Below are 26,577 nucleotides of genomic sequence, written 5' to 3' on the forward strand. Positions count from 1 at the left end.
TATGACTAAGAACAGGAGTTATTTAAAAAATAACCAATTAGAAATCCTGGAAATAAAACTGTCACATAGTGAAACAAAATATGATATAGTATTTGTTTAAAACATCTCCCTTTAAGAAAGCGGGCTAACATATTAGCCTGCTGGTCTGGAGAAGGCAGCTTTGTAGTCCCAGTTACCTGGGTTCAGGTTCTTGCTCTTCTGCCTTCCTTGCTATGTGACTTTGGACGAGTTCATTTCGAGGATTAAATGAATTAATCTCTGTAAAATTGTGTGGAATGGTACCTGAAACATAATAGGTACTAAATCGATATTAGCTATTATAACAATTATCATAATCTTACATTTAATGAATGTACAGCTATTTGGCTTTCAAAATTCTATTACATATGTGTATATTTCATGTAAATATTAGCTTCTTCAATAAATTATATTAATATTTAATATGTTTGCTGCTAATTATATATTTATAGCTAAAATCATAGTAAAAAGCCTCCTTTTTCTTTCTCTTCAGTACTTCTAAATTGGGAATATAGGAGAAGGAGGTTGGGGGCTGGAGAAGGGTACAAGTATAAGGAAGGAATGTGAAATACTTTTGATTCCCGGGGGGTAGACAAAGAGCGTCCACACAGGTATGATATAGAAATACAGTGAAGGAAACATCTGCCAGAGGAAAATAATGAGTAACAATGACAACGAGGCCACTGACCTCATTCTAATCCAAGGCCATTCTGATTCTTCTACAGAAGCTCCGTAATCTGTCCAAGGAGTGCCCCTTGGATGGAATACATGAGTGAGAAAGTAGCTGCATCACAAATGAGTGAGATTCCTTTAAATCCACAGACACAGAACTGAGCAGGGAGACTAACTTACTTCAATTTTCAAAGATGTAGAAATTTCTGTCAATTGTCAGAGCCACTGCCCTATTCTTCAGAAAAATCTGTTCCATCAACCTTTTGGCCATAGTCCCTAACCTGCATCATGATTTCCTCATGAGGACATCAGACCAGGGGACTGCGATTCTCTTAAAAGAATGCTCTGGGGCCGAGCTGGCTTCTTCATGGAGTTTGCTCAGCTCTCTGCAACCCAGCTCAAAACTTCTTGTGACCTAGGCAAGTGATGGTGAGACGGTCAACCCTCCTGTAACTCCACTGGTGGACAGGGGCAGTAGTTTGATCAGGGTTACCAAATCACACCAAATTCACCTATAATTCATAGTCCTCTGTTTTCTTTTCACAATTGATGAACAAGCTCAGGAGTTCTTTCACACTTCCAAGGTTGATATTTAACATAGAAGCCAGAGAAGCTAGGGTAACTCAGTCCCCTAACATAGATGAATGCATGGCAGTGGGTGTTCAGACTTCAGAGACAAATGACCTCTTTGGCAGGTGCTGCTGTTTTCAGCAGTGTGTCCTGGGGTCACAAGCTGATGTAGTTAAGCTCTAAAAATTGTGGGTATTTTCTCACAGCAGCGTGACAGTGGTAACATTTCTCTCCCTCAGAGCAGGGATTGTGAGTGCTTCTGAAGGATATGTAACTGAGCACCCTGAAATTGAAAGTCCAGCAACAGCTTTGTCTCAGAATCTTTGTGACTTACTCTGTGCCTTTAGGGAATCCTTAAAATGCTTGAGGTGGGTAGGCATCATCTATAGCGGTGCTTCTCAAAGCACACTCACAATGCACTGCATGTACAAGATATTTTGCAGGCACACTCAAGAATGCCATGATGACTTTACACAGTCACATTGCTACATTAGTATATTAAAAGCTCCTAGAAAAACTTCACTAAAAAATCTATTTCATTTTGTTTAATTTGGCATTTCCCAAACCCATTGACCATGAAACCTACTATAACCATCAGAACAAGCTTTCTGCAAAACAAGTAGTCTATGACATATATATATACATATATATATATATGCATATTTCCAATGCAAAACAAAAATTAGCCAACTATTAATGCTTTGCCCTTGGATTTGGCTGTTTAAGCCATATTGATAGTGTAGCTTATGCTATGGCCAGTTAAAGGAAGTTGTTCTTCAATTACTCTGTGGCTAATGTTCATTAAAACCCTGGGAGTATAGCAAGAGGTAAGAGTATGGAGGACATAAATCAGACAGTAAAGGTAAATAGTTGGACCTTCAGTTCTTGGCAAGTTCTGCATAGTACATTAAAGATTTTAAGTTTTTGTGCTTACTGCTGATCCAAGTCAAGGATTTATGGTAACAAAAAGAGTATGACATCATATGTTGTAATATTCCAAGTCCATAATTATAACCCCTGCATTGTAATTCCTCAGTACCCATTTGTTAATTATTAGGCTTAATTCAGATTTGTTTTCAATTTGCATCACAACAGGAATGTTAGTTATTAGTGCTTATGAGTTAATTAAATATTAAATCACAGCTGGCTTGAAAGATTTCATCTGGTCAATTTTCTACATAATAGAAAATGGAAATGTGGTAGTAATACTGTCAACTCACGTTTCTACAGAGGCCTATGTTTTGCTTACTTGTCTGCATTGATGTACTTGAACTCCCATTCACAATTTTTTTGCAACTGTAAAGTCAAAACTAGACTACACCCAAATATCATTTTGTAGGTTTATATAAGCAGAGTGCAGCCGATCAGTGTAACAAATATTTCTCACAAGTGATTCTTTTATTCCTTTTATAGTGCATTTCCCATCAGAAATCTGTTCCTATGTATTAATAAAACTTCTCTGTTTCAGGACTGTTGAAAAAACTAACTACTCTGAAAGTAGATGATAATCAACTTACATTGCTACCCAATACAATTGGAAAGTAAGTGCCAAAGTTTCATACCAATCAGCCTCTCTAAAGCCAGAGAAAAGGATTTGTGAAGTTTGATTTCAAAACATTTTCCACGAGAGATACTAATAATCTTGTTCATATGTAAACTTACTTTAGTCATGTTTTTAGTTATATATTTGTATATATCTTAATTTAGTTCTATATCTTAATATCATGTTGATATCCAACTATATAAAATCATGAAAAACATTTGACCATGACTCTTTCATAAGCAGAGTGATAACCTAGGCCTTCAATTATACTCTTGCCTGTAATTTTCCACTTTATTAACTTGATGTTTTGACTGAGTAGGAGCTCTAAAGTCACTTGAATATGTCCTACAAAATAAAATCAATTTAACCTGCATTGTGTGTACATTACCATTACATAATTAGTAATAATTGATATTTATAGAAGTTTAATGTATTTTTAGAAGCTAAACAGATAACCATCTGTTTTAGTTTGCATTTTTAAAAGCTTCAGGATAGAAGATCATTATTGCCTTTTAAGGATAAAATATATTTTATTTATTTGAGAGCAATTTATATATAATTTTATGTTGACTTTAATCTTTGGTTCTCGATTCAGTATTTCACTGAAATGCTTTCAGTGTTTACAACTGATATAAAGTGAGACATCAATAAGGTGTCTTCATTCTGAAATTATGTAAGACCATTATGTAGGGTTTTTGCTCCACATCTCAGTCTGAAGAATTATATATGTATGTAATTAACAGATTTGGGTATGTTTGGGGTGGGGAGCTTTTATTTTAAAACAGATTTATTGGGTATAATTGACATGCAACAATACACATATTTAAAGTCTACAATTCAATAAGTTTCGACATAGATACAAAGCAATGAAACCGTTGCCATAATCAAGATGGTAAAAATATCCTTCAATCCCAAAGATTTTCTAGTGCCCTTTCCTCTCCTGCTTCTTCACCCCAAGTTGGCATGTAACCATTGATATGAAAAACTTCACTTTCTAAGAGTGGAATAATTGAGCTAAATTTAAATTCTAATGCCCAGACTTTGGAGAGTAGTAAAAGTCTCGATCACTTTTTAATATTTTAATGTCCTCACCATACTATATGTTTCATTCTCACAGTTACTTCCATTTTCTTTAATATAGAGACAAATTAACCTTCTTTAGAGATACACAAAAGAAATTATCTTTATCAGTCTGATGCTTTTAAAAAATTCTTCCTATTTAATTATACTCTTAAGAACTAATCTTAGCTTTTTAGATCAATACTGAATTTCTTATATAATTTATATAAACTAAGAACCCTAGCTCTCTGAAGACAAATTAAAGAAGTTTGACAATCTAAAAGCAAAGTAAATTTACTTTTTTAGTACACAAGTAAATTGTATGCTAGGTTATTTACATACTTAGCTTTCTTTTCACTTTAATTTTTAAAAATTGATAAATTTTCTCTTAAAAATGTAAAAAAGATAAATGGGCCTAAGCCCAATTCAAAGGTTGATTACTGGTTTAGAGGGATAAAGGTGAATATTCGTATCATAAAATCTTGTTTTTTAATTTTCAGTGCCATTATCATCCTCTGATTACTATTTCAAGAAAATAAAAGGGAAGTGTTAGAGGAAAGGACTAATTACAAAAGGAGAACTTTTTTATAAAGCAGTAGGAAACATGGGAAATCTCAGTCTCTTCTGCTCAGTTGTTCTGTGAACAAAACAGCTCTGAAAAAAAAATTCTATTTAAAGAAAAGAAAAAGAACTGGTAAATTATGATTATTTAGACTTGGGTATTTGGCATCCATTTTGGCAAAAAATGAACAAAGCAAGCTTAACAGTTCAAGAAAACAACTGACAGTACTTGTTGCCAACAACAAACTTAGAGCTATTAAGCAAAAGTTAGAATTTTGGAAAATTCTGTCACTCTGAGCTTGGCAGCTTCCCCATACTTAAAGGCTTTTCTGATAAGACTGATGTGATATTAGTGAATGTGATTTGTTAATACTATCTTATAAAATGTGTCAACATTTGGAAAATCTGTATAATTCAGTGAAGCAACATTTTCCTAACAACCAATGCATGAGTTATAAAATTAGACATGAGTAATAGACCCATTGAAAGTTCAGAATAGACCAGTTCTTTAATGTATAAACCAAAGATTTTAATGTATTGGTAAATAAAGTAAGAAAAAATTGTTAGTATATTTTCAGATTGCAAATGGCAATTATCCTCTAAGAAACTGCCACTTGTTGAGTTTTGGTATAAAAGGAAAAAATAATCACAATATTCTTGAAAGGGTTTTAAGTTCATCTCCCTTTTCTAACTGGGTTTCTGTGTGAGGTTCAGTTTTGCTTTTTACATAATTCAATCAAGACTATATACCCCAGCAGATTGAATACATAAGCAGATAAGAGAATCCTGTTGCAGACTTCTGGCCAAGATGGAGGTGTAGGTAGATACATTTTGCCTCCCCACACAACAAAAAGAAGGACAACAACAAATTTAAAAACAATAAATAACCAGAACTGCCAGAAAATCTAACTGTATGGAAGTCTGACAACCAAGGAGTTAAAGAAGAAACCTTCATCCAAACCGGCAGGAGGGGCAGAGACAGGCAGCCAGGGCAGAAAGGACATGGCAAGGCAGTGGACTGCAGACTGGGAGAGACAACGGCTGGAGGAGCGGGCAGTCCCACAGTTGCATGTGGATAAACCAGGAAGAACAAGAACAACTGGGGAGCAAGAGACTGCACAACCCAGGGTTCCAGCTCAGGGAAATAAAGCTTCAAAACCTCTTACTGAAAAAACCTGTGCGGGTTGAGGCAGCAGGAGAAACTCCCAGCCTCACAGGAGAGGTCGTTGGAGAGACCACAGGGTCCTAGAATATACACAAACCCACCCACCCAGGAATCAGCACCAGAAGGGCCCAATTTGCTTGTGGGTAGCAGGGGAAGTGACTGAAAACCAGCAGAGAGCTGAGCAAGTGGCATTGTTCCCTCTCGGACCCCTCCCCCATATACAACACCACAATGTAGCAAATGGGTCACCCCGCCATGGCAAATACCTAAGGCTCCGCCCCTTACAATGTAACAGGCACACTGAGACAAAAAAAAAAAAAGACCCAAATGAAAGAATAGATCAAAGCTCCAGAAAAAATACAACTAAGCGATGAGACAACCAACCTATCACATGCAGAGTTCAAAACACTGGTAATCAGGATGCCCACAGAAATGGTTAAGTATGGTCACAAAATAGAGGAAAAAGTGAAATAAAAGAAAATGTACAGGGAACCAACAGTGAAGGGAAGGAAACTGGGACATAAATCAACGATTTGGAGCAGAAGGAAGAAATAAACATTCAACCAGAACAGAATGAAGAAACAAGAGTCAAAAAAAATGAGGAGAGGCTTAGGAACCTCGGGGACAACTTTAAATGTCTCAACATCCAAATCATAGGGGTACCAGAAGGAGAAGAGGAAGAGCAAGAAATTGATCTTATTTGGTAATGTAATGAAGGAGAACTGCCCTAATCTAGCAAAGGAAATAGACTTCTAGGAAGAACAGGAAGCTCAGAGACTCCCAAAGTAGTTGGACCCAAGGAAGCACACACCAAGGCACGTCATAATTACATTACCCAAGATGAAAGATAAGGAGAGAATCTTAAAAGCAGCAAGAGAAAAGGAGACAGTTATCTACAAAGGACTTCCCATAAGACTGTCAGCTGATTTCTCAAAAGAAACATTGCAGGCAAGAGGGACTGGAAAGAAATATTCCAAGTCATGAAAGGCAAGGACCTACATCCAAGATAACTCTATCCAGCAAAGCTATCATTTAGAATGGAAGGGCAGATAAAGTGCTTCCCAGATAAGGTCAAGTTAAAGGAGTTCATCATCACCAAGCCCTAATTATATGAAATGTTAAAGGGACTTATCTAAGAAAAAGATCAGCATACAAACAGTAAAATGACAACAAACTCACAACTATCAACAATGGAACCTAAAACAACAAAAACAAAAATGAACTAAGTAAACAACTAGAACAGGAACAGATTCACAGCAATAGAGATCATGTGGAGAGTTATCAGCAGGGAGGGGTGCAGGAAGAACGGGGGAAAAGGTACAGGGAATAAGCACAAATGGCAAGTACAAGATAGACGGGGAGATTAAGAATAGTATGGGAAATGGAGAAGCCAAAGAACTTAAGTGTATGACCCATAGACATGAATTAAGGTGGGGGAATGATGGCGGGTAGGGGGCTACAGGGCAGAGGGGAATAAAGGGAGAAAAAAATGGGACAACTGTAATAGCATAATCAATAAAATATATTTAAAAAAATAAGGAATTAGAAAAAAAGAGAATCCTGTTGCTTTCTATTGAGCGAAACATTGAAGAGATTTGCAAAAATAAAAATAATGTCAAGGTTCTCTCTCAATAATTTTGTTTGGGAAAATATAGTTACCTTTATAAAAATATGTTACTTATGTAACATGTCATTGTTTTTTATTGTTATTTAAGCACAAAAAAATAAATAATTATTTTTAAAATTATTGTTTTAATTTATAATGTGATAGATACCAATAGATATAAACCATATCAACAAAAGTTCTTAAGAGTTACCAATAATTTTTTTAAATATAAGGGGTCTTATGGCCAAAAAAATCTGATGATTTCTGTTCTATATTTCAACATGGATTAGATAATAAAATTATAACAACTATTATCTAATTTATGTTCTCACTTAAAGATAGCACTTATATAGCAATGTTCTGGTTTTGCACATATGACAAAAAATAGACTAAATTTCTAAAATTTTATAATACATCTTAAAAAGCAATCTGCCTAAAGTAAAAATAATAATTATTATTATTATGGCTTTGTTTTCCTTAGAAAATTCAGAATTGATAGATCAAAGGTTTAATTCAAGGGCTAGAGTTGACAATTTTTTTTGATTCTATTGAATTGCAACCCAGATCGCTTGCAGAAGGTGTTTGGTAAATAGTCGAATAGCCTGCATTTTGTTGTGCAACGTTCCACATAGGGCTCTGAGCAGCGCAACCCTAACACTGCTACAACCAGCCGCAGTGACCAGAAGTACTCCCATTCTGCATGTACACTGTTTCCATACATTATACTTGTCTTTGGTAATTTTTTAAATTTTTTATTTATTTATTTTTAGAGAGAGTGGCAGGGAGGCAGGGAGGGAGAGAAACATCATTGTGTGAGAGAAACATCGATGGTTGCTTTTCAGCCCGCAACCTAAGCATGTGTCCTGACTGGGAATCGAACCGGCGACCCCTCAGTTTGCAAACCCACACTCAGTCCACTGAGCCACATTAGCCAGGGCTGTCTTTGGTAATTTTTAATAGTCCAAATATTAAAAACTGCTGGAAGAATTCATTTTTCAACAGTTTTCACAACTGACATAGATTCCATGACTTTCATGCCAATGACATAAAATTATTTATATTTGTAGCTGAATCTTAATTTGTGTTTAAGCATACCAGCTGCTCTAACAATTAAATGTGCAATGAAAAATAAACAACTTTTTGTGTGTTCACATTGCACCAGGCACCATGTTTGGTGCTTTGTATGTCTTCTCATGTAGTTAAAAGCCTATTAATACTATTCAATGCGTATTTGTTATCTCCCCATCAACAAATACAGAAACTTAGGCTAAGAGAAGTAACCAGGTTTCAAAGCTATGCTGTCAGTTGAACTGTATATGATGCCTCTTAACATATGTGATAGTTGAGTCACATATTTTGTAATATTCGGTAATTTAATGGGCCACATCGCTCTAGAGGCAAAAGATGTTTCATAGGAAAAAAAACTGCATGCTGAACCTTCTCTCTCATAGCTTCATTGTCATGAACAACAGCAATAAAACCTCAAAACTCTAGATATTTTAAAAAGTCATTTCCTCATAGAGCTCAAACAGAAAGGCAACTGTCCTGGGAATGAGAAAATCTAAGTAGCTATGCCAAGCTAAATATTCCCTCCTTCTCTATGGGCCTTGAGGCCTGAGGGATATAGTGCAAGGAACCCTGGCTGGGGAGTGAAACGGCGTGCGTGTGAATCCCGGCTTAACCACTCACTGTGTGAACTTCAATCTCCTCATTTATACTTCCACCTAAACCTAAAATTTTCTAATCCTTTAATCCAGATGTTTAGTCTATATTATGTCAACACCCTAAATGGAAAATTCCAGTAGTCTACTTGCAAGACTGCTGTAATAACACAAAAATAAGTAAACGTTATTGTAGGTACCTGAATAAACGTTATTGTAGGTACCTGAGTGCTAAGAACTGTGCTTCTCTCTTCCCTCAGAGTGGAAGAATATGAAAGGAACTGGAAATGTACATGGCTTTGGAAAAAAGAATTTTGGGGCTAGGAAATAGAGTAAATAGGGAGACTCCTTTTATCATACACACCCTGTACTTTTTAAATTTTGTTCCATGTAGTATTATTTTAATCAAAAAATTAAAAACAAGTCACACACACACAAACCCTTCATTGGATAAAACCCAAATCACTTTGCACTAAAATTCAACTTTTCAATAGTCTACTGGTGGTTCTCACCTGTATTCCCCTGATCAGCAGCGTCATCGTCAACTGGGAACTTGTTCCAAATGCAAATTCTTAGAGATAACCCAGATCCACTGAATCAGAAACTCTGGATATTGGGCCAGCACAATAAAGTTCGAGAACCACTCTCTAGACTCAGCTTACTTTTACAGTTGTCAGCTAAGTATTCCCTCAAACCCTGATCCACTGTGTCCGCATTAGAATTGCCTGGGATGCGGCTTTAAAATGACGGTGCTATAGAGAAGTTAACCAAGTAGTTGGTTATTTTGGCTCTGGAGCCAGACCTTCTGGGTCCAAAACCCGGCTCTTTGATGTGCTATTGGGTAACATAGAGCTTTAGATCTCTCCCCAGTAAAATGAAAGCTGTAATAATAACGCCTACCTCAGGAGAATATCATGAGGATTAAATTTTTTATTTATTTTCATCTGTATGAGCGTAGCAATATAATATGAATGAAACATCCAATTCTTAAAAAGAAAAATGTTTTATTTACAAATACAATAATAATACATTCTCTTAGTCTGCTCAGGCTGCCATAACAGAAAGTTGAGAAATCTTTCAGTGCCCTGACTTGAAGCACATGGAATCTTTTTTAAAAGGTCTTTTGCAATGAGTGGAACTATTTTCTACTCATAGATTATAGATCTGTTCACTAAATACTTTTAAACAGTATTTTGCATTAGGGTATACTTTTCTCGTATAATAAAACATTTTACAGATTGTCTTTTTAAAAATCTATTTAACTTTCCAAACAGTCCAAAGACAAGCAAAGGTTAATAATAATTGCTTTGGAAAGAAGGAAAATTGGGTCAAATGAAAAGTATAACTGTAATAACAATAATGATAAATCTGCTCATTATCAGTCAGATATTTCACAGATAAACTCTCTAAATGATTAACTATTCCTAGCAGATACTATTTCTACTACAATTTGACTGAATTTGGCTTAGACTGTAAAATTTAGTATAATGACTGGGTGACTTTTATTTACTAAACACTATAGAAGAAAATTAGTCTAAATTTTGTTAATTTGTTTCCACTGTTTAGAAGAAGCCTGAATAACTCATCTAATATTAATGACAAAATTAAGGATGGAATCTAAAACTTGATTCCTAGCCTAAATTAAATATAGATTTTATAATCTCTGAAAATAAGGATAATGGCAAAGTTACTTCATGTTTTCTATGTGCCCATTCTAAGTGTTTTACATATATTACTCCTTTGCATGTATTTAGTCCTTACAACACATAGTTAAGTACTGATATCATCCCCTGTGCCCAGTGAAGAAACTGAGGCACAGAGTAATTAAGTAACTTGATGAGGACATTGCCACTAGTAATTACTAGAACCCAGACTCCATCCCAGCTGGCTGGCTACAGTTTGGTCTATTAACCCCCAGGCTTTTTCAGCAGGCATCTTTAAGCAGCGGCTTGTGATTTCCAAACATGTTTTATCTCTCTCTCTTTAATCGTTATATCCCTTTCAACTAAATCTTTGCTAATGCAATTATAGCTTTTCATAACCCTCCGAGATATGTCTAGTTCTCATGTCTTACTAACAAGTGCTAGTAATTTTACATTTTGTCTACTGGAAGGTTTCACTTACATGAAACAACCCATTTTAAAAAGCAGATATCACAGCATAACCTCTACATGTTTCAGAAACAGACTTCAAAAAAAAACTTTAGGGTCTGTCTACCTCAATAATAGGTCATCTTAATGGAGTGCCATATCTATACCAGCAGCTTAGCATATATTTAATCCTCAGGAAACTGCATGTTAGGCATTACCAATCAATTTTATAGATGAAGAACAGTTTAATTGTCAACTTCACTCATTTATTAAGTGGGCACACTAAAATTGGAACCCAAGAATGTCTGAATATTTTCCACTGAATTATATTACTTCTATGAAGAGTTAAAAGTAAACTAAGAAATTGAAGCTCAAAATCATTTATTTTTATGTTTATTAGCATCTACATTAATAGAAGATATAATGGTTTCTAATGTTCATAAATGATGTTAAAATGAAATTATAGATTATCTGTGTAATATATTCACATTTTCTCTCCCCTATTAGCTAGGTAATTGAGGGTTAATGAGACAGTAAGATTTTCCCAACCAAGACTAATTCATGGAGATTAAATTAAAGTAGAGAAAAATGTAGAGAATATTTTTAGAAAATTAAACCAATACTATTGTTTAATTTCAGACATTACTACCTCCAGTTCTGTCACTTGTACTAATATGTGAAGTAAGACAAAGCCTTACGGAATGTGTTCACAACTCTTGTAATGATTAGATGGATGTTAGCTATTATTGACGTGTCATGTGAGTGTGTGTGTGTTTAAATGTTACTTTACAGTATTTGGGAGGGCTTTATTTAAAGCCTGTGACTCAGTGTGTGGTCCCAGGACCAGCAGCATCCACATCACCTAGAACAATGATTTCAACCAGGGTGCTGCAAGAATTCTTAAAACCTGACTATTCAGTCAGTGGCACTGACCTCTTTTCCCTTAGATTGTCAAATAAGAGAATGACAACAGCCAACAAAACAATAGCACTCTGGTATGAATGAATCAAAACTATACCTACTTTTTTATCAGATAGGCAAAAAATATGTTTTGTTGTTGTGCCATAGAATTGTAGGAACTATTATGGATGCCATAAACCATTATGGATGCCATGAAATGAAAGGGTTGAAAATCGCTGATCTAATCTTACTACAAATGCTGGATCTGCCCCCCCAACAACTGAATATGAATCTGAATTTTAAAAAGTTCTCCTGGTGATTCATATGTACTCTAAAGTTTGGGAGGCATCGCTTTAAAGTACTTTACACTTCCTTGGCAGCTTTTATTCACTTTGAATGGTACAATTATAGACTATAGAGAGAACTGAAAAAAAAAAAAAGAGGTAATTTTGGTCTTTTGTTTTTGCACACAGTATGATGAATGTATTTTTATACATTAAGATATAAATTGACATAAAAATTAGTTTCAGGTGCATAAAATAATGACTCAATATTTGTATATATTTTAAAGTGATCACTACAGTAAGTCTAGTTAACATCCATCACCATACATAATAGAATTTTATTCTTGTAGTCAGAACCTTCAGATATACAACATAGTAGTTATTATGTTGTGCACTACATCCACAAGACTTAATGATTTTATAAGTGGAAGTTTGTACCTTAGACTACCTTCACGCATTTTGCCTGCGCCCCAGCCTCCATCTCTGGCAGCCACTAGTCTGTTCTCTGTATCTATTTGCTCGGGTTGGTTTGTTTATTTTTAGATTCCACATATATATGAGATTATTGTATTGTCTTTCTCTGTCTGAGTTTTTCCACTTACTTGGTCTACGCCAGTGATAATCTGAGTAAATGTGATACAACTGTACTCATATAGATCTGTATTAAAACACATTAGGTGATTTCCAACAAGATACCCATTGATAAAGTCAGTTGAAATGTTAAATTATGAATTTGAATCTTTGGAACTTCAGAGATCATTGAAGAATATGTGTTTTGCACCTAATAGCTTTTCTCCGTATCCCAGAGATATAAAATACTTTCAGGCTGTAAGTTATGAATTCAGTATATCCACGGTACAGTAAAAATGTCGTCTTACTAATGCAGGAAGCTCTTGCTTTGCACAGTAGTGGGAAACTGAAAAACAGCCCTGCTGCAAGCTGAAACTGTGCAAAGCAGACATAACCAAAGAGGAAAATTATGATTGTTCTGACAAAGGTCTTTAAAAACCTTTTTCAAAACATTAAACACTTTTACTGTTGGTTATAAATATGTAGGAAAATGGAAAAATAGTAAAACCAATATTTATTTAGTATACCGTCACGGTGAGCATTAGTAACACCAAGAACTGCAGCGTTTACTTTGTAAACAGAGAAACCTGTCTAGATTAACTGAACAGCGCTTGTCTTCTTTGCGTCATGTGAGCCATAATTAGAGTGAACACTTTCTTCTACTTGTCAGTGGATTGTCATACTCCTTTTTCAGCTTGGATCAGCTTCCGAGCTTTTATCCTCATGATTTCAATGTCATGAAACATCTCTGGGTGGGCCTCTAATGTGACAGTGATTGCCAGCGTCCCTTCCTCTGGAACATCATCATTTTCATCACAACCCATTTCCTCATTTATGTCAATTGGTTTGCTTTCACTAAGCTCTGCTGGCAGCACAGCTACAGTCTCTTTGATAGCGGCAGGCAAATTTCAATAGTCAGCTATTTCTTCCATAACTCCACTTATGTTTGATTCACATGCTGCAGTTATACTGCACGGTGTGCTAAAAGTCTCCGCTATACGGCGCCCGTGTTACGTGCTGTTCCTTCCTGCCATCATGCTTGAAAATTTTCAGTTGTACATTTTATGTCATAGTTCCTCCAGGACACAGCTAAAGATAATGCACATTTTCCAGTTGTAGCATTGATAGCTTATTCAAAAATCTTTGTAAGATAATAGGCTTTCAAAGTTAAAATAACCGTTTGGTCCATTAGTTGGATTAATGAAGTTGTTCTTGGTGATAAAAAAACAAATTTTTACATTTTTATTTAAACCCCCCCAAAGAATTAGGATGACCAAGAATATTATCCAACAGTAGCAGTGCTTTCTTTACATATTGAATTATCGTGCCTGTAGTCGCCCTCTACTGCTGACTGACAAGTAAGCAACATAACTATGTGATTTACTGTGTGTGTGTGAACTGAATACTGGACGTGCTGAGACTGGTCGCTGACAGACTTTGAAAGAAGTAGTTTCTGACTAGTCACAGTCGTGATCCTCATCTCTCATTGACATTGCAATTTGTGAGCGGAAGAGTTAGCAGTGAAGTTTATATTTTATAAAGTTACTCAGAGCTAGCATACTGGGGAAACTGGAATTCGAGCCATGTTGTTGAGGAACTAACATTATTCAATGAAACCATAATAAATCTGTGCCTATCAGAACTACACAAAGTAAGGACTGCCTTACAGTGACTCAAGACCAACGTCAAGACATGCTTTTATGAAAGAAAGAAAAAATAAGATACTTAAATTATATTTTTAATTGTTTAATTCTTTGCCTTATACCTGGAATATACATTTAAAATTTGTATTTTAAGAAAATTCCTGGTACTTTTATGACCACCTGCTGAGTACATAACTGCAAACCATCGATAGAAATGGATTTTAATCAATTCTACTGAATATATTAAGATACTGTGCTAGACTTTTTTCTAGAAACGAAACTGTTGTAGGTTTCCCAAACCACCAACATGCACACACAGAGTGACACTAACATGTACCCCTGGCACCCAGCGACATGACCAGCCCTGCACGTGGGGACTTCAAAGGATTTACAGACATATTTACCAGGATTCACTACTAACTAAGAAAATATATATCCCGAGTCTGTATTGTATGGCAGGTACCCTGCTAAATTCTTTAGTTACAATAGTTGGTGAAATACTCAGAACAACTACATGAGGCAAGAAGTCTTAGAATCCTCATTGCAAATGTAAAGAAACTAAGGCTTACAGAAAAGTTAGATAACTGGTCTATGTAAAGAAAAGAATTTCACTGAAGCAATACTTGCCAAAGAGATGGTATTCAAAGTTGAATATTGTGTTTCACCACGTCTGGTTCTAACCGTCTGAGGCTGTTAAGGGTCATGAGCAGGGAGTTACCTGACCTGGGCCAGACTGGATATGATTGAATTCATTCCTTTCTTCACCCAGGGATAATGGGGCTTCATTTATTTTGGGAACCGCCCTGCCTGGTTTCAGAGGCTGTAACCCCTCATGGTTAAGGCTGAGTCAGAGTTGGGACCATAAGCCACTATGGAGACAAAGCTTGTCTCCCTGGCAGAAGTGCCACTTCTGCCCACTTCACCCTGCTTGGCCCTGAGCTTGGCCAGTTAGCCAATGACGGGTAAGAATCCTCAAGGGAGGATCAACCTAAGACAGGCTCTGGTCACAAAAGAGGCCTGCAGGGAAGGACTCGGGGGGCTGTGGAAAAAGGGGGTGATGGACCCTCGCCCCTTGGCTTTGAAATAGCCTGAGTCCTCATTCTGTCTGCAAGAAGTCTCCTAATCTCTTGGCTGCCTTACTTCCCTTGCCTGACTTAAGCCTGAAGCAATAACAGAGGGCAGTGCAGTCCTGTGCTGGGAGGGGCGGATTCCCTGGGGAATCAGGTCTAACAAAAATACATACATTCCTGTGAAACCTACTTAATTTGTACCCTCAGTTTAAGAGATAAGGGTCCAGACCTGAGATGAGTCTGGCGCCTAAAGTTTTATGTCCCTCTAACTAATTGGCTGTAACTCAGAATAAGCCCTCAGAGTTCTCTGTAAATCTTGTATTGTTTAACCCTTACTGACTGACAATGATTGATGAGCTTTATCTGTATTCCTATGCGAATGAACCTAATAAAAGCCCCTGGAGAGAGAGGCTCGGGGCCCTTCTCCCCCTGAGAGAAACGGCCACCTTTCCTCGCCAAGCAGATCATGTCTTGGTAGTCTTTTTCTTCGGCTGTGGCGGAACCTGGGGGGCTGCGTTAAAGCCCCCCCCGACACATTTACTTAACTCTAGGCAGACTTGTGAATTCATTTTACCCTCTACATAATGTAAATTGTGCTAATAATCCTTTATTAGCAAAATAATCCTTTATTAGAAAAACCCACTGTTAGCACCCCATCTTGACACTGAATTGCAACCCCCTCAGAGCTCTACTCAGTGAATTTCTTCCCTGGAATGTTCCCTTACCTGGCAGGTAAATTAAATTAGCTTTGATTTTTGAGCTGTGGTTTTTGTTTTATTTCTTGACACCCAAGATCATATATCTAGTCATTGACAGAGTTTGAGCACAAATCCATTCCGACTAACTGCAAACCCGGAGGCTTGATTTCTGTGTATCTAAGTGATGGGAGTCAAACCAGCCAGTTCCAAGATATAAAAAAAGAAGCTGATTCTATAGTCTAGCCCAGCTAACTCTAATTCATTCTTCTCTTTACAAGGGTGCAATTCCCCCTTTGGGGTTCCTTCCTGTTAATGTAATGACAATGATATGAGTGGTAATGACAGTATAATGATATTAACAACATCGATGACAACTTGGATACAGCGAGTGCTGACTCTGGGCCAGGCCCTCTTTCTTTCCCAGCTGTCTCAAACCAGCCATCCAAATGTCTTTGTTCTCTCGTGATGACTTGAGTGTGCATTCATACAATTCCTTCCTGTGGACCTGGGGTCAAGCTGGCTAAGTATGGAGCGGTAGTGCTTGTGACAAACTGGAGAAGTGTGACCAAGGGCAGCAACCATTACTTGTATTTCCATTACTTGTCATGGAAGAGTGGCCTGGTGTTGCTCGATCTTTCTCTTTTTTAAGAGGTACCAAAAGTCTGGATCATTCTGTGGAGTTTACCACTTTTTAAGGAGCTATGTAAGTCAAACAAAACCGCCTCACCAGGTTGAAATGAGCCCTGTTCGTAGACTCGGCTCCAGAGGCGAACAGAGGCCAAGTAGTGAAGTGGAGCCTGCATTCAGGTCCCAGCTTCCTTGCTGTGTGAGGCCTTGGGCAAGTTACTTCACCTTTTTAAGCTGCCATTTCCTTACATGTAAAATGAATTTTAAAATAATAGGTATAGAATTATTTTAAAGTAATAGGTACAGAATAAGTTAAGTTATTCATATCCCCAAAATGTTTAGTAAAATACCTAGCATTTAATCCATATTTTGTTTTTACTGTTGGCCCCTTTTATTCTCCCTTTCTTGGGCTCACCCACTATGCCTTCCCACCTACTCATGCCAGCTGTATGTATTCATTCCAAGGACACGGATTATGAACATGTGACTATAAGTGATACCTATGTTGGATTAAAACAAACAAAACTATTGAAAGGGAGAAAAATAAACTATTTATATTACCAAATGGAACCACTTATTAAATGGTATTGAATCACTTGGCTAAATTGGCAAAATAAATTTATGTAAACTATGCAGTTGCTTGATAAGTACCTCTTCGCTGAATCTGGATATGTGATTTTTTCAAAACTTTTTTGCCATATGACATTTTGGTGTCTAACTAATATATTTATCTTTTCAGTTTATCTTTATTAGAAGAATTCGACTGTAGCTGTAATGAACTGGAGTCTCTACCTTCTACTATTGGTTACCTTCATAGTCTTCGAACATTAGCAGTTGACGAGAATTTTCTTCCAGAATTACCCAGAGAAGTGAGGAATGAACTTGTTTCTATTAATTAATCTTTAATGATTCTGTTTTAAGATTAAATCTTAACAGATTCAAAGGCAGTGGAGATTCATGATTTGAGCTTTGAAAATATATATATAGGAATTGTCTATGTATATATTTGCTAATCAGTCTTTCTGAAATGACAAGTAAAAAGTTCTTATATTCAACTGTGAAAGTACATTGGACTTAAACATTGTTTGCAAAGAAAAATAATAAAATATTGTAAATGAATTAATGCGAGAAATGATTTTAAGAATTTAATTTATATAGTTTTCTTTTAAGAAGACTAATAAATATCATTTTGAAACAATTATATTTCCAGTTATATATCCTAAAGTGATAGATTTTTAATGTAAGTTTTTTAAAGTATCATGTTGCATGACAATATTATTTTAGCTTCAGGATACACCAGGAGGTTCTGTTAGCTTTTATCTCTAAATAGGATTTTTATTTATAAATGTCAAGGAAAAAGTGTGACAAACACTTTCAATTTAACATTTTCTATAAAACACTTCCATAATAAAGGAACAATAATTCATATGTCATTATTTTAGCACCAAAAATTCTGAGTAAAAATGACAAATACCATTGTAATACGAAGTAAAACTAATTTTGCTAAAGGAATGTCAACAATATTTCATTTTTAACATATTTGATCTATTATAAACATAGATATATTAGTATTCATTTGGGTGGACAAAAACAGCATGACAGGGAAAACAGTGAACTTACGTATTCTAATAATAAAATTATAAAGACAATTCTTCCTTCCTAATACATAATAAAATAAGAGATGTACATTTTCTTAATAGCTAAAGGAATATACATAGAATAATACATATTTCAAAAAGGGAGATTATAAAAAATAAAACAATACACATTAAGAGAATGGTAAAAGTGATAAGGAAATCTTTAATTCAATTGTTTTATAACTTATAAAAATTAATATAAAAATATAGTCTGCACTGTGATTCTTTACTTATTTGTTGTTGGTGTTGTTGTTGCCTGTAGATTGGAAGCTGTAAGAACGTAACAGTTATGTCTCTACGCTCCAACAAGCTGGAATTTCTTCCTGAAGAGATTGGACAGATGCAGAAACTAAGAGTCTTAAATTTGAGTGACAACAGGTATTTCTGCAATATATCACAATCACACATTAATTATTTACTAAAAGCCAATTACTTTTTAAAAATAATTTTGAAAACATTCTGTGTGTGTGTGAAATATATGGAATGCAAATATCATGTAACTATGCAAATATCCATTTAAAATATACAGTAGCTAAATTATTTTTAAAAGAGATACTTCAAAAAAGATATACTTCAAAATTTTATTATTTGTTTATATTAAAATCATATATTACATATTAAAATTATGTAAAATTTATACACCCAAATTTATAATTCAAAAACCTCCCATACACTGAAAGCATAATAGTATGAAGACATGGAAAATAGTTGAAATAAAAACCTACAAAATGTATTAATAAAATAACTGCATAGATATGTATACATGCAGGCACGTGTTTTAATGTGTACTTTTATACCTCCAGTAAATTACATGGGCATGGGTATGTAGTCAACGCCAGAATGCTGGTAGAAAGATTGCCAGGAAGTTAATCCTAAATAGTCCTAAGGTTTGTACAGTAAGATAAGGACAACCAAATGGTCATTTTGTCAAGTTCAGAGCTGGACAAAAAAAGAAAAGAGAAAGAAAGAAAGGACATGACAAAAGTGTTGTATAGGTGGATGGGTAAAAAGAAAATTTGAAACTGCAATTCATCTTTGTTTTCACCGCAATTTTCCACAAACACGAGAGGATAAAAAATATATTGGCTGAAGGTAACTGCTAAGAAGATAAGTGAGTATGGAATAGAATGCTTGAACTCTTTGTTTTTAATGAGTTTCAGTCAGATTGATGTCAATATGATAAACTGAGACACTTTGCAACAAAACTGTCAAGATTAGTTTTTATGGAATCATGAAGAATGTTCTGATTCTGAAAGTTTCCCTAAATGTGGGAGTTCTCATTTGTATGTTGGTTTAAGAAAAAAAATAATCATGTTAATTTCAAAAACCATTCACTTAGTAGCTCAGTAGTATTCCCATGTAAGTGAATAAAACTTTTTATGAAAAGGATTGCGATTTTATTTTCATCAGGATTAAAGGGAAGCTGCATAGCTTGGTGCAACAAGAGTAAGTCATGTCAAACCAGCCTTGTTTCCTGTTTTGACTGGGTTTCTAGACAGGAAAATAAGGGAAATTCATTGAACGTGGTACCCGATATTCAGCAAGACATTTTTCAAATTTTTCTAACTATAGTCTTGTGAGTAAGATTAGAAATAGGTCATGGAGCCATCATAGGAAGATCGAGTCCCATGGGATTCAGTTACTGTCCCCCGATGGAACTGAGCTCCGTTAGTTTCACCTGGAGGGAGGGTTTTCATGGTGAGCCACAGACGTCTCTCCGTCTTTACCCATGCTATTTTAGAATTTTCTTGTTTTTGCAGATTGAAGAATTTACCATTCTCATTTACCAAACTTAAGGAGCTTGCAGCTTTGTGGCTTTCTGACAATCAGGTAACAACTTTTATTACCTGATCTATTTTGTTTATTAAGGTGAACTATAATTGAAACTTTGAATTACTAACTTTTTAAACCATAGATACCTGATAATTGGTATATAATATAGGTTCTTGATCCCCTGGAGGAGAGATTTTTATAAAGGTAGCTATTTAAATGTGTATTTTATTGTTTCAGACAAAACAGAACTATGATTCCCAACCCCTTTAAATACTTCAATTTAGCATCTACTTCATTCTCAGAGATCTAATAGAAAAAATGATCATTTTCATTAATTTTTAGCTCTAAGTGGTACATATATGTCCTTAGAGAACACACTTTAATTATACCTCTGAAAGTAAAGAATAAAAAGTTATCACCACAATCCCCACAAGAGGGAATTTTTATCCTTCATGTTCCTTTCTTCTCATACTTTTAATTATAATTAACAATTCTAAAACTTTATTCAAGATATTTGCAAGTTTGAAGTATCTTTTGTAACTATCATGAGTATCTTCTGTAGAAATGCTCTGATATTATTTCTCTTCTGATGAAATTAGATTATAATTGAATCTGTAATTGAGTGTTAATAAATAATGTTATTAACTGAAAAGTAATGAGAAACAGTTGAAGACATCTGATTCGTCACCAGAAGAACTGATGATAGACAATTTTTATAATTGTTAGTTCTCTCTTACCCTTTGCTTATAATCCTAAAATTTTAAACACCTATCCCAAAATATAAATAGCCAAATGAAAACAAATCATGTTGAATTTGGTTTTTCATCATTATTTCCTTATCGTGAAAGCAACATTGTTCAGATTTCTAGGTATTGGGCTACTATTGTAAAAAATTAAAATAAACCTCTGCAAAGAGTAAAATGTAAGTAGAAGAATAACGCTTGTGTTTCTACAGTTGTTACAGCACTTGCTTCTATCTACCAAGTAAAAAATTAGATTGTCATTCAAATTCCAATCTTATCAATGAATGATAGATTTTACAAGGCATCAGTACATCGTTATAAATAAAGCATTTCTGGAATTAATGTGAGTTATGCTAATGCAACAGTCTATTTAGTCTTGCCTTTGGAAAAAAATTCCCTAATATCATGATTTATTATTCTTGTAGAAGAATAAACAGAACAGTGACTAAGTCACTTAAGTTTTATTTAGAACAAGTGATTTAATGTGTTTCTGACTTAGTTTTATGAGGCAAATCAGTATCCCAAATTCCTTTGTGTTTCATTCCTATTAATAAATGTCATGAAATAAGCCAATTTTTAAAACATTCCATAAAATAATCATCTCAAATATATTTCCATATATATAGTATATAATATCAGAGTTCTAAAAGCCCTTTCACAATAGTATTTTTGAAATCAAATTAATGAATAGAGGATGAAGTGTTACCATCCACGGGTAAATATATTGTGATGTATCAGATGCAAGTAGAGTTGCTTATCTGTATGTGGACCCTGTCTTCGATTACAGAAATAGCCCTTAAATATAAATCCTTATGCTTTAACCTAATTGAATTCATAGATCGTTATTTGACCTTTTATTGAATATTTTATTGTTGTTCTATTACAGTTGTCCCATTTTCCCCATGTTGCTCCCCACTGCCCTGCCCACCCTGCTCCCAGTCAATCCCCACCCTACTGCCCATGTCCATGGGTCACTGCAGGTACCTTGGCTAGTCCCTTCCCCTTCTTTCCACCATTATCCCCTCCCCACTCACCTCTGGTCCCTGTCAGTCTGTTCCCTGTTTCCATGCCTCTGGTTCTATTTTGCCTCTTGTTCTCATTTGTTTGTTTTGTTCGTTAGGTTCCTCTTATAGATGAGATCGTACGGTATTTGTCTTGCACCACCTGACTTATTTCATGTTTTGCATAGCATGAAGTTGATAGCAAATTCCATTTCTTACATTTAGATAACACCTTGTGAAAATTAATGGGCATGTAGAACTATACCAAACCTTACTTAGTTGAAATAATTTAACACATTTTTAAAGGTCTCTTCAGGGTTAAAACTGATATTGCTCAGTGATGATAAACAATTTTGTAAAAGAGTATACTAAAGAAAAAGAAAATTTCATTATGAAGACATTTCAATTTGAAAATATCTACAATAATCTTATTTCATGTTATACTTCCTAATTTCATTACTTTTTTCCTTGCTCTTCTTTTAATTTTTCATTCAGCTTGGTGAGTCCAGACTATTGACTATTATCATACACAAAACAAATATTCTTTATATTTTCTAGCTTATTAATCTAATTTATGGGGGTTTTCTTGCTTCCAGTCCAAAGCCCTTATCCCTTTACAAACTGAAGCCCACCCAGAAACAAAGCAAAGAGTGTTGACAAACTACATGTTTCCCCAGCAACCTCGTGGTGATGAAGGTAAGTCGTCAGTAGAAATTTCTCCTATACTTCTATAATTATGGAAGAGGTTCTATAATTAAAGAGGTTCATTTTGTTCTAATCCCTGGCCAGGGACACTGACACATGGGCAAGGCTATAAAGATGATTACCAGACAGACATGAATCATTTAGAGGTAAACTATAAGTATGAATCTTATCTTCACATTACAAAATTTTAAGAAAGATTCAAAAAACATAACTTTTCCTCTTTATGGTAAGAACATTGACTTTTAGGATCAACTCCTTCTCTTGGAGGAGTACAAGGCACAGGACCAGATAACCAGAGGTGGTCCTCAGCTCACTGAAATGAGCTAAAAAGAGTTAGATCTAAGGAAGATTCGGTGTTCGCTAATTTCATGAATGAAATTTAGACATTTAGTCCCGTGATCCCAGGCCTGTGATCTCAGATTATTTCACGTTAAGGATCAACCATAAAAAGCTGACGTGCAAGTAATGACACAACTTTCTTTTCCAAGTTGAGTTTCCCCTAAACGACATCAGCAACCAGAAGAACACTTTTTGAAAAAAAACTAAACCTTTTTCAATAATTAAATCTTCTATCATATGATCACATTATTCGTAAAATGTTTAAAGGAGTTTGTCCTTTACTATTTGGAACCCAGCAGAAGCTTTCACGCATGCTTTCTGGCCTTACAGTCACAGTAATTCTTAGAAGAGTAAACCCACTTAATTCCAGCCATGAATTAAATTCACCCAATCCACTTGAATGACACCAACTTCTGAAGGAAATTATTTGCATATGTATTTTTTTATTTTCAGGGATAACTATAATGAATATCTTTAGTGTTTGATTTAGAAATGTAAATGAATTTTTTGGGATATTTTAGGGTATTTTTATTCAAATTTGACATACAGAAGTAGAAAAAGGGAAGAGTTGTTTTTAAATGCATTTTTCAGACTTCAATAAAATTGATATTTTGAATTTATGAAAGGTCACTGTGTATATGTAAGGTACAAGAAGACTCTCATGTAAGAATTACTTTATTCATCTACCTTTACTTATATTTACATTTTAATATCCCTAGATTATCAAAATATTGCTTTTCAAAAAGGTGTAGGAAAAAATGAAAAGGCTTTATATTTATTGGTTACTTCTGAGACCCAGTTTCACAGATTAAATCTAACTCGTTCCAGGGAGTGAGGTAAACCTAGTTACGTAGAGTGATGTTAAGGCATTAGCTCTGTTTTGGATTGGTTTCCTTTGCAAAGAAGAGTAGGTATTAAAAAGTTTTCTTGACCTTCAGTCAACTCAGCTGTCTGGTCTTTAAAGCAGATGTGTATTAAATGAATTTTCAGAATCCCTTGCAACAAAAAAGGAAATATTGTTACAGAGCAGGGGGTGGTTCACGCTAACTCTTTCTTTCTCTGGAGGTTCCTCCCCCCACACCCACCTACTAGGTTCGAAATGCCTGCCACCAGAGGAAAGACGTCTCTCAATGCCAGAGACTGGTGAAAAGGAAAGGAATTGTTTATTTAAAAGTTATACAGACTTAGAGTAATGACTTAATGTCTTCAATAAGATACTAAAGTCCTTTAGAACACCCACAGATGCACAGTCCTCCCCTCTCCCTGTGCCCAGTCCTGGGTACCGTGTCTCAGGAAAGGAAGTAGAAGTCTGTGATTCAGGCTCCCGGCACCATCAGCTGTGTGGCTGCTGCAATCTCCAGTTAATCCAAAGCCCTGTGGCACCTTCTCATGGCCCACCAGCAAGAGTCCTTTCTCCCCTTTTCTTCCTGGCAAAGTCTCTCCTACTACCTAAGCCGTGTGGCAAAAAGAAGCACTCCAAAACCACATGGTCCTCTCTATTCTCCTTCAGAACCTCGTGGTTCTCTTCCTTTCCCCTCAGAACCACATGGTCCTCTCCCTTTCCCCTCAGAACCACGTGGTCTTATCTCTCTATGGCTGCAGTGCCTAGGCTTAAATCCCAGTGCCCATCTTCCTTTGCAGCCCCATTTCTGACTCCTCCTACATCCCCGTATTCTTCCAGCTTTACTGGGCTGCCATAGTAAGTCTGGGCAGGTGTGGCCCCATGGCATGGAGCCAATCATCTATCTCCAAGCTCTCCCTCAGGCCCTATAACCAGGGGGAGTTGCTTCCCAGTCCCATCTTGGGTGGAATTTGGTCCCATCCCCCTGGCTCAAAGCATGGCCACGGCTATTTAACACATCCATGAAACCAGTTGAAGGATATAGATATGTTAAATGACCGTGCCAGGGGTTAGCTGCAAAGCTCTTGCTACCCAAAACAGCTCTGAATGGCCCTGTTCCATGTGTCCCATCCCCCCTGACTCAGGCTTGTGGGGGTGAGGGCATCCTATATATATTTTTCTAATATTTCCTGGACACTTTGAGTTCTGGACCCCATTACAAATCCCTCCTTGGGGCCCCCCTCTTGGCTGCACCCTGCTTCAATATTATTAGCCAACACTTTGATGTAAAGATTTATAAGCCATTTATTTTCACTGTTACTTTGAGACATATTTAGACTGAGACCTTCATGTTAAGGACTTAATTTTTCACATGTCTGTTAACCCTAAAAATGAACTGTCTTTCATTATTCCCACACCCCCACACATGTGTGTGCACACACACACAAGGGTGTGGTCTTAGACAATTTGCGAAACCACTGTCGTGTAGTAGCTTCTGTAAAACACTGACAGAGGTTGGCAGTTACAGACATGGGCTCGGTAATTGCACAGACATGGAATGGAATTCTGCATTGGCTGCAGAGAAGCTGCATGACTTGGAGCAAGTCTTAAAAGTCAGCCATAGTTTCCTCATTAGCAAACTGAGGGTGATGTTAGTACTACCATTGTGCTGTTGTGAAGATTAAAAGAGACAATATTTTTAAATGTTTAATCCAGCTCTGTATTATTTCTGGCCTATGGAGAGCTCATTCTCTGCACTGGAAAATGTCACAATCTCAGTATAATTAATGTATACATAGGAAAGCTGAATTTGTGTTAAGATGTGAAAAGACCATGTAACAAATATCAGAGGAATTTCATTCCCTCTTTCCTCCTTTTCTTCTTTCTTTCTTCCTCTCTCTCTTTATTCCCTTATTTTTTTCTCCATGTTTCCCTTTTTAAAAATTTTTGTATTTGTTTGTAGTACCTACCACCACTGTTTGCCAAGTGTATTAACCTCTGTTAACACTTTATGTAAAAAAAATAAAGCGATAATATTTTAAAATCTAACTATAGATTTCCAGTCAGACAGTGACAGCTTTAACCCTACACTGTGGGAAGAGCAGAGACAACAACGCATGACTGTTGCCTTTGAATTTGAAGACAAAAAGGAAGATGATGATAATGCTGGGAAAGTTAAGGTGACCTTTTCATTTTTGTTTTTTCTTTCTTATCATTATTTTTGCTTGCTCAGTGTTATTATTCAAATAGACTTTGGGACAAAGTGAGTGACCTCTGCTAGAAGGTCAGATACATCTTTAAGGCTCATGGTGGCACCACCTTTCATGTATAGCAGGATGGCAATTGTGGAAGCACCACTGTGCTTCAGAATGAGACTAATGCCCCAGTTATGACTGAGCACTTTCGATAGGCCACCCCATCTTACCGAATACGTGCAAGAGATTCAAGGTGAGAAAAAAAAAACAGGAAAAAAAGCAAACAAATCTGAGTGATGGGCTTTACCTAAGCATCATGTGTCTTTTGAAACACCGAAAGGCTTTTCTTTTCATCACTGAGCAAGGCAGCACGCAGACTGTATGAGGCCAAAATTATACATTTTATTGAAGAGCCAATGGATTAATATATTATATTGGCATTAAAATCTCTGAAGGATTCTATGTTCCTGGGATATTTGAGAAGAACTTATGAGTTTTCTTAAGTGTGAGGACAAGTTTTAAAGGAGCTGAGGGCTAATAGCAGGTGATGTTCCTTAGGGAAAATAATTTTAATTTCTTAACTCCAAAGCATTTTTTAAAATCCTT

General features: G+C 35.8%; 1 protein-coding gene across 2 annotated transcripts in view; it reads left to right on the top strand.

Moving 5' to 3' along the window:
- LRRC7 (leucine rich repeat containing 7) overlaps positions 1 to 26,577 on the top strand; it is a 483,504-nt gene that overhangs the window by 349,864 nt on the left and 107,063 nt on the right. For both annotated transcript variants that reach the window (XM_024565449.3, XM_024565450.3), the window contains exons 10-15: positions 2,729 to 2,801; positions 17,477 to 17,606; positions 18,637 to 18,752; positions 20,135 to 20,204; positions 22,488 to 22,587; positions 25,832 to 25,956. In XM_024565449.3, coding sequence (XP_024421217.3) covers positions 2,729 to 2,801; positions 17,477 to 17,606; positions 18,637 to 18,752; positions 20,135 to 20,204; positions 22,488 to 22,587; positions 25,832 to 25,956 — 614 coding nt within the window. The remainder of the gene's footprint in view (positions 1 to 2,728; positions 2,802 to 17,476; positions 17,607 to 18,636; positions 18,753 to 20,134; positions 20,205 to 22,487; positions 22,588 to 25,831; positions 25,957 to 26,577) is intronic.

The sequence above is a fragment of the Desmodus rotundus genome, chromosome 3, assembly GCF_022682495.2.
Source record: "Desmodus rotundus isolate HL8 chromosome 3, HLdesRot8A.1, whole genome shotgun sequence".
NCBI classification, from domain to species: Eukaryota; Metazoa; Chordata; class Mammalia; order Chiroptera; family Phyllostomidae; genus Desmodus; species Desmodus rotundus.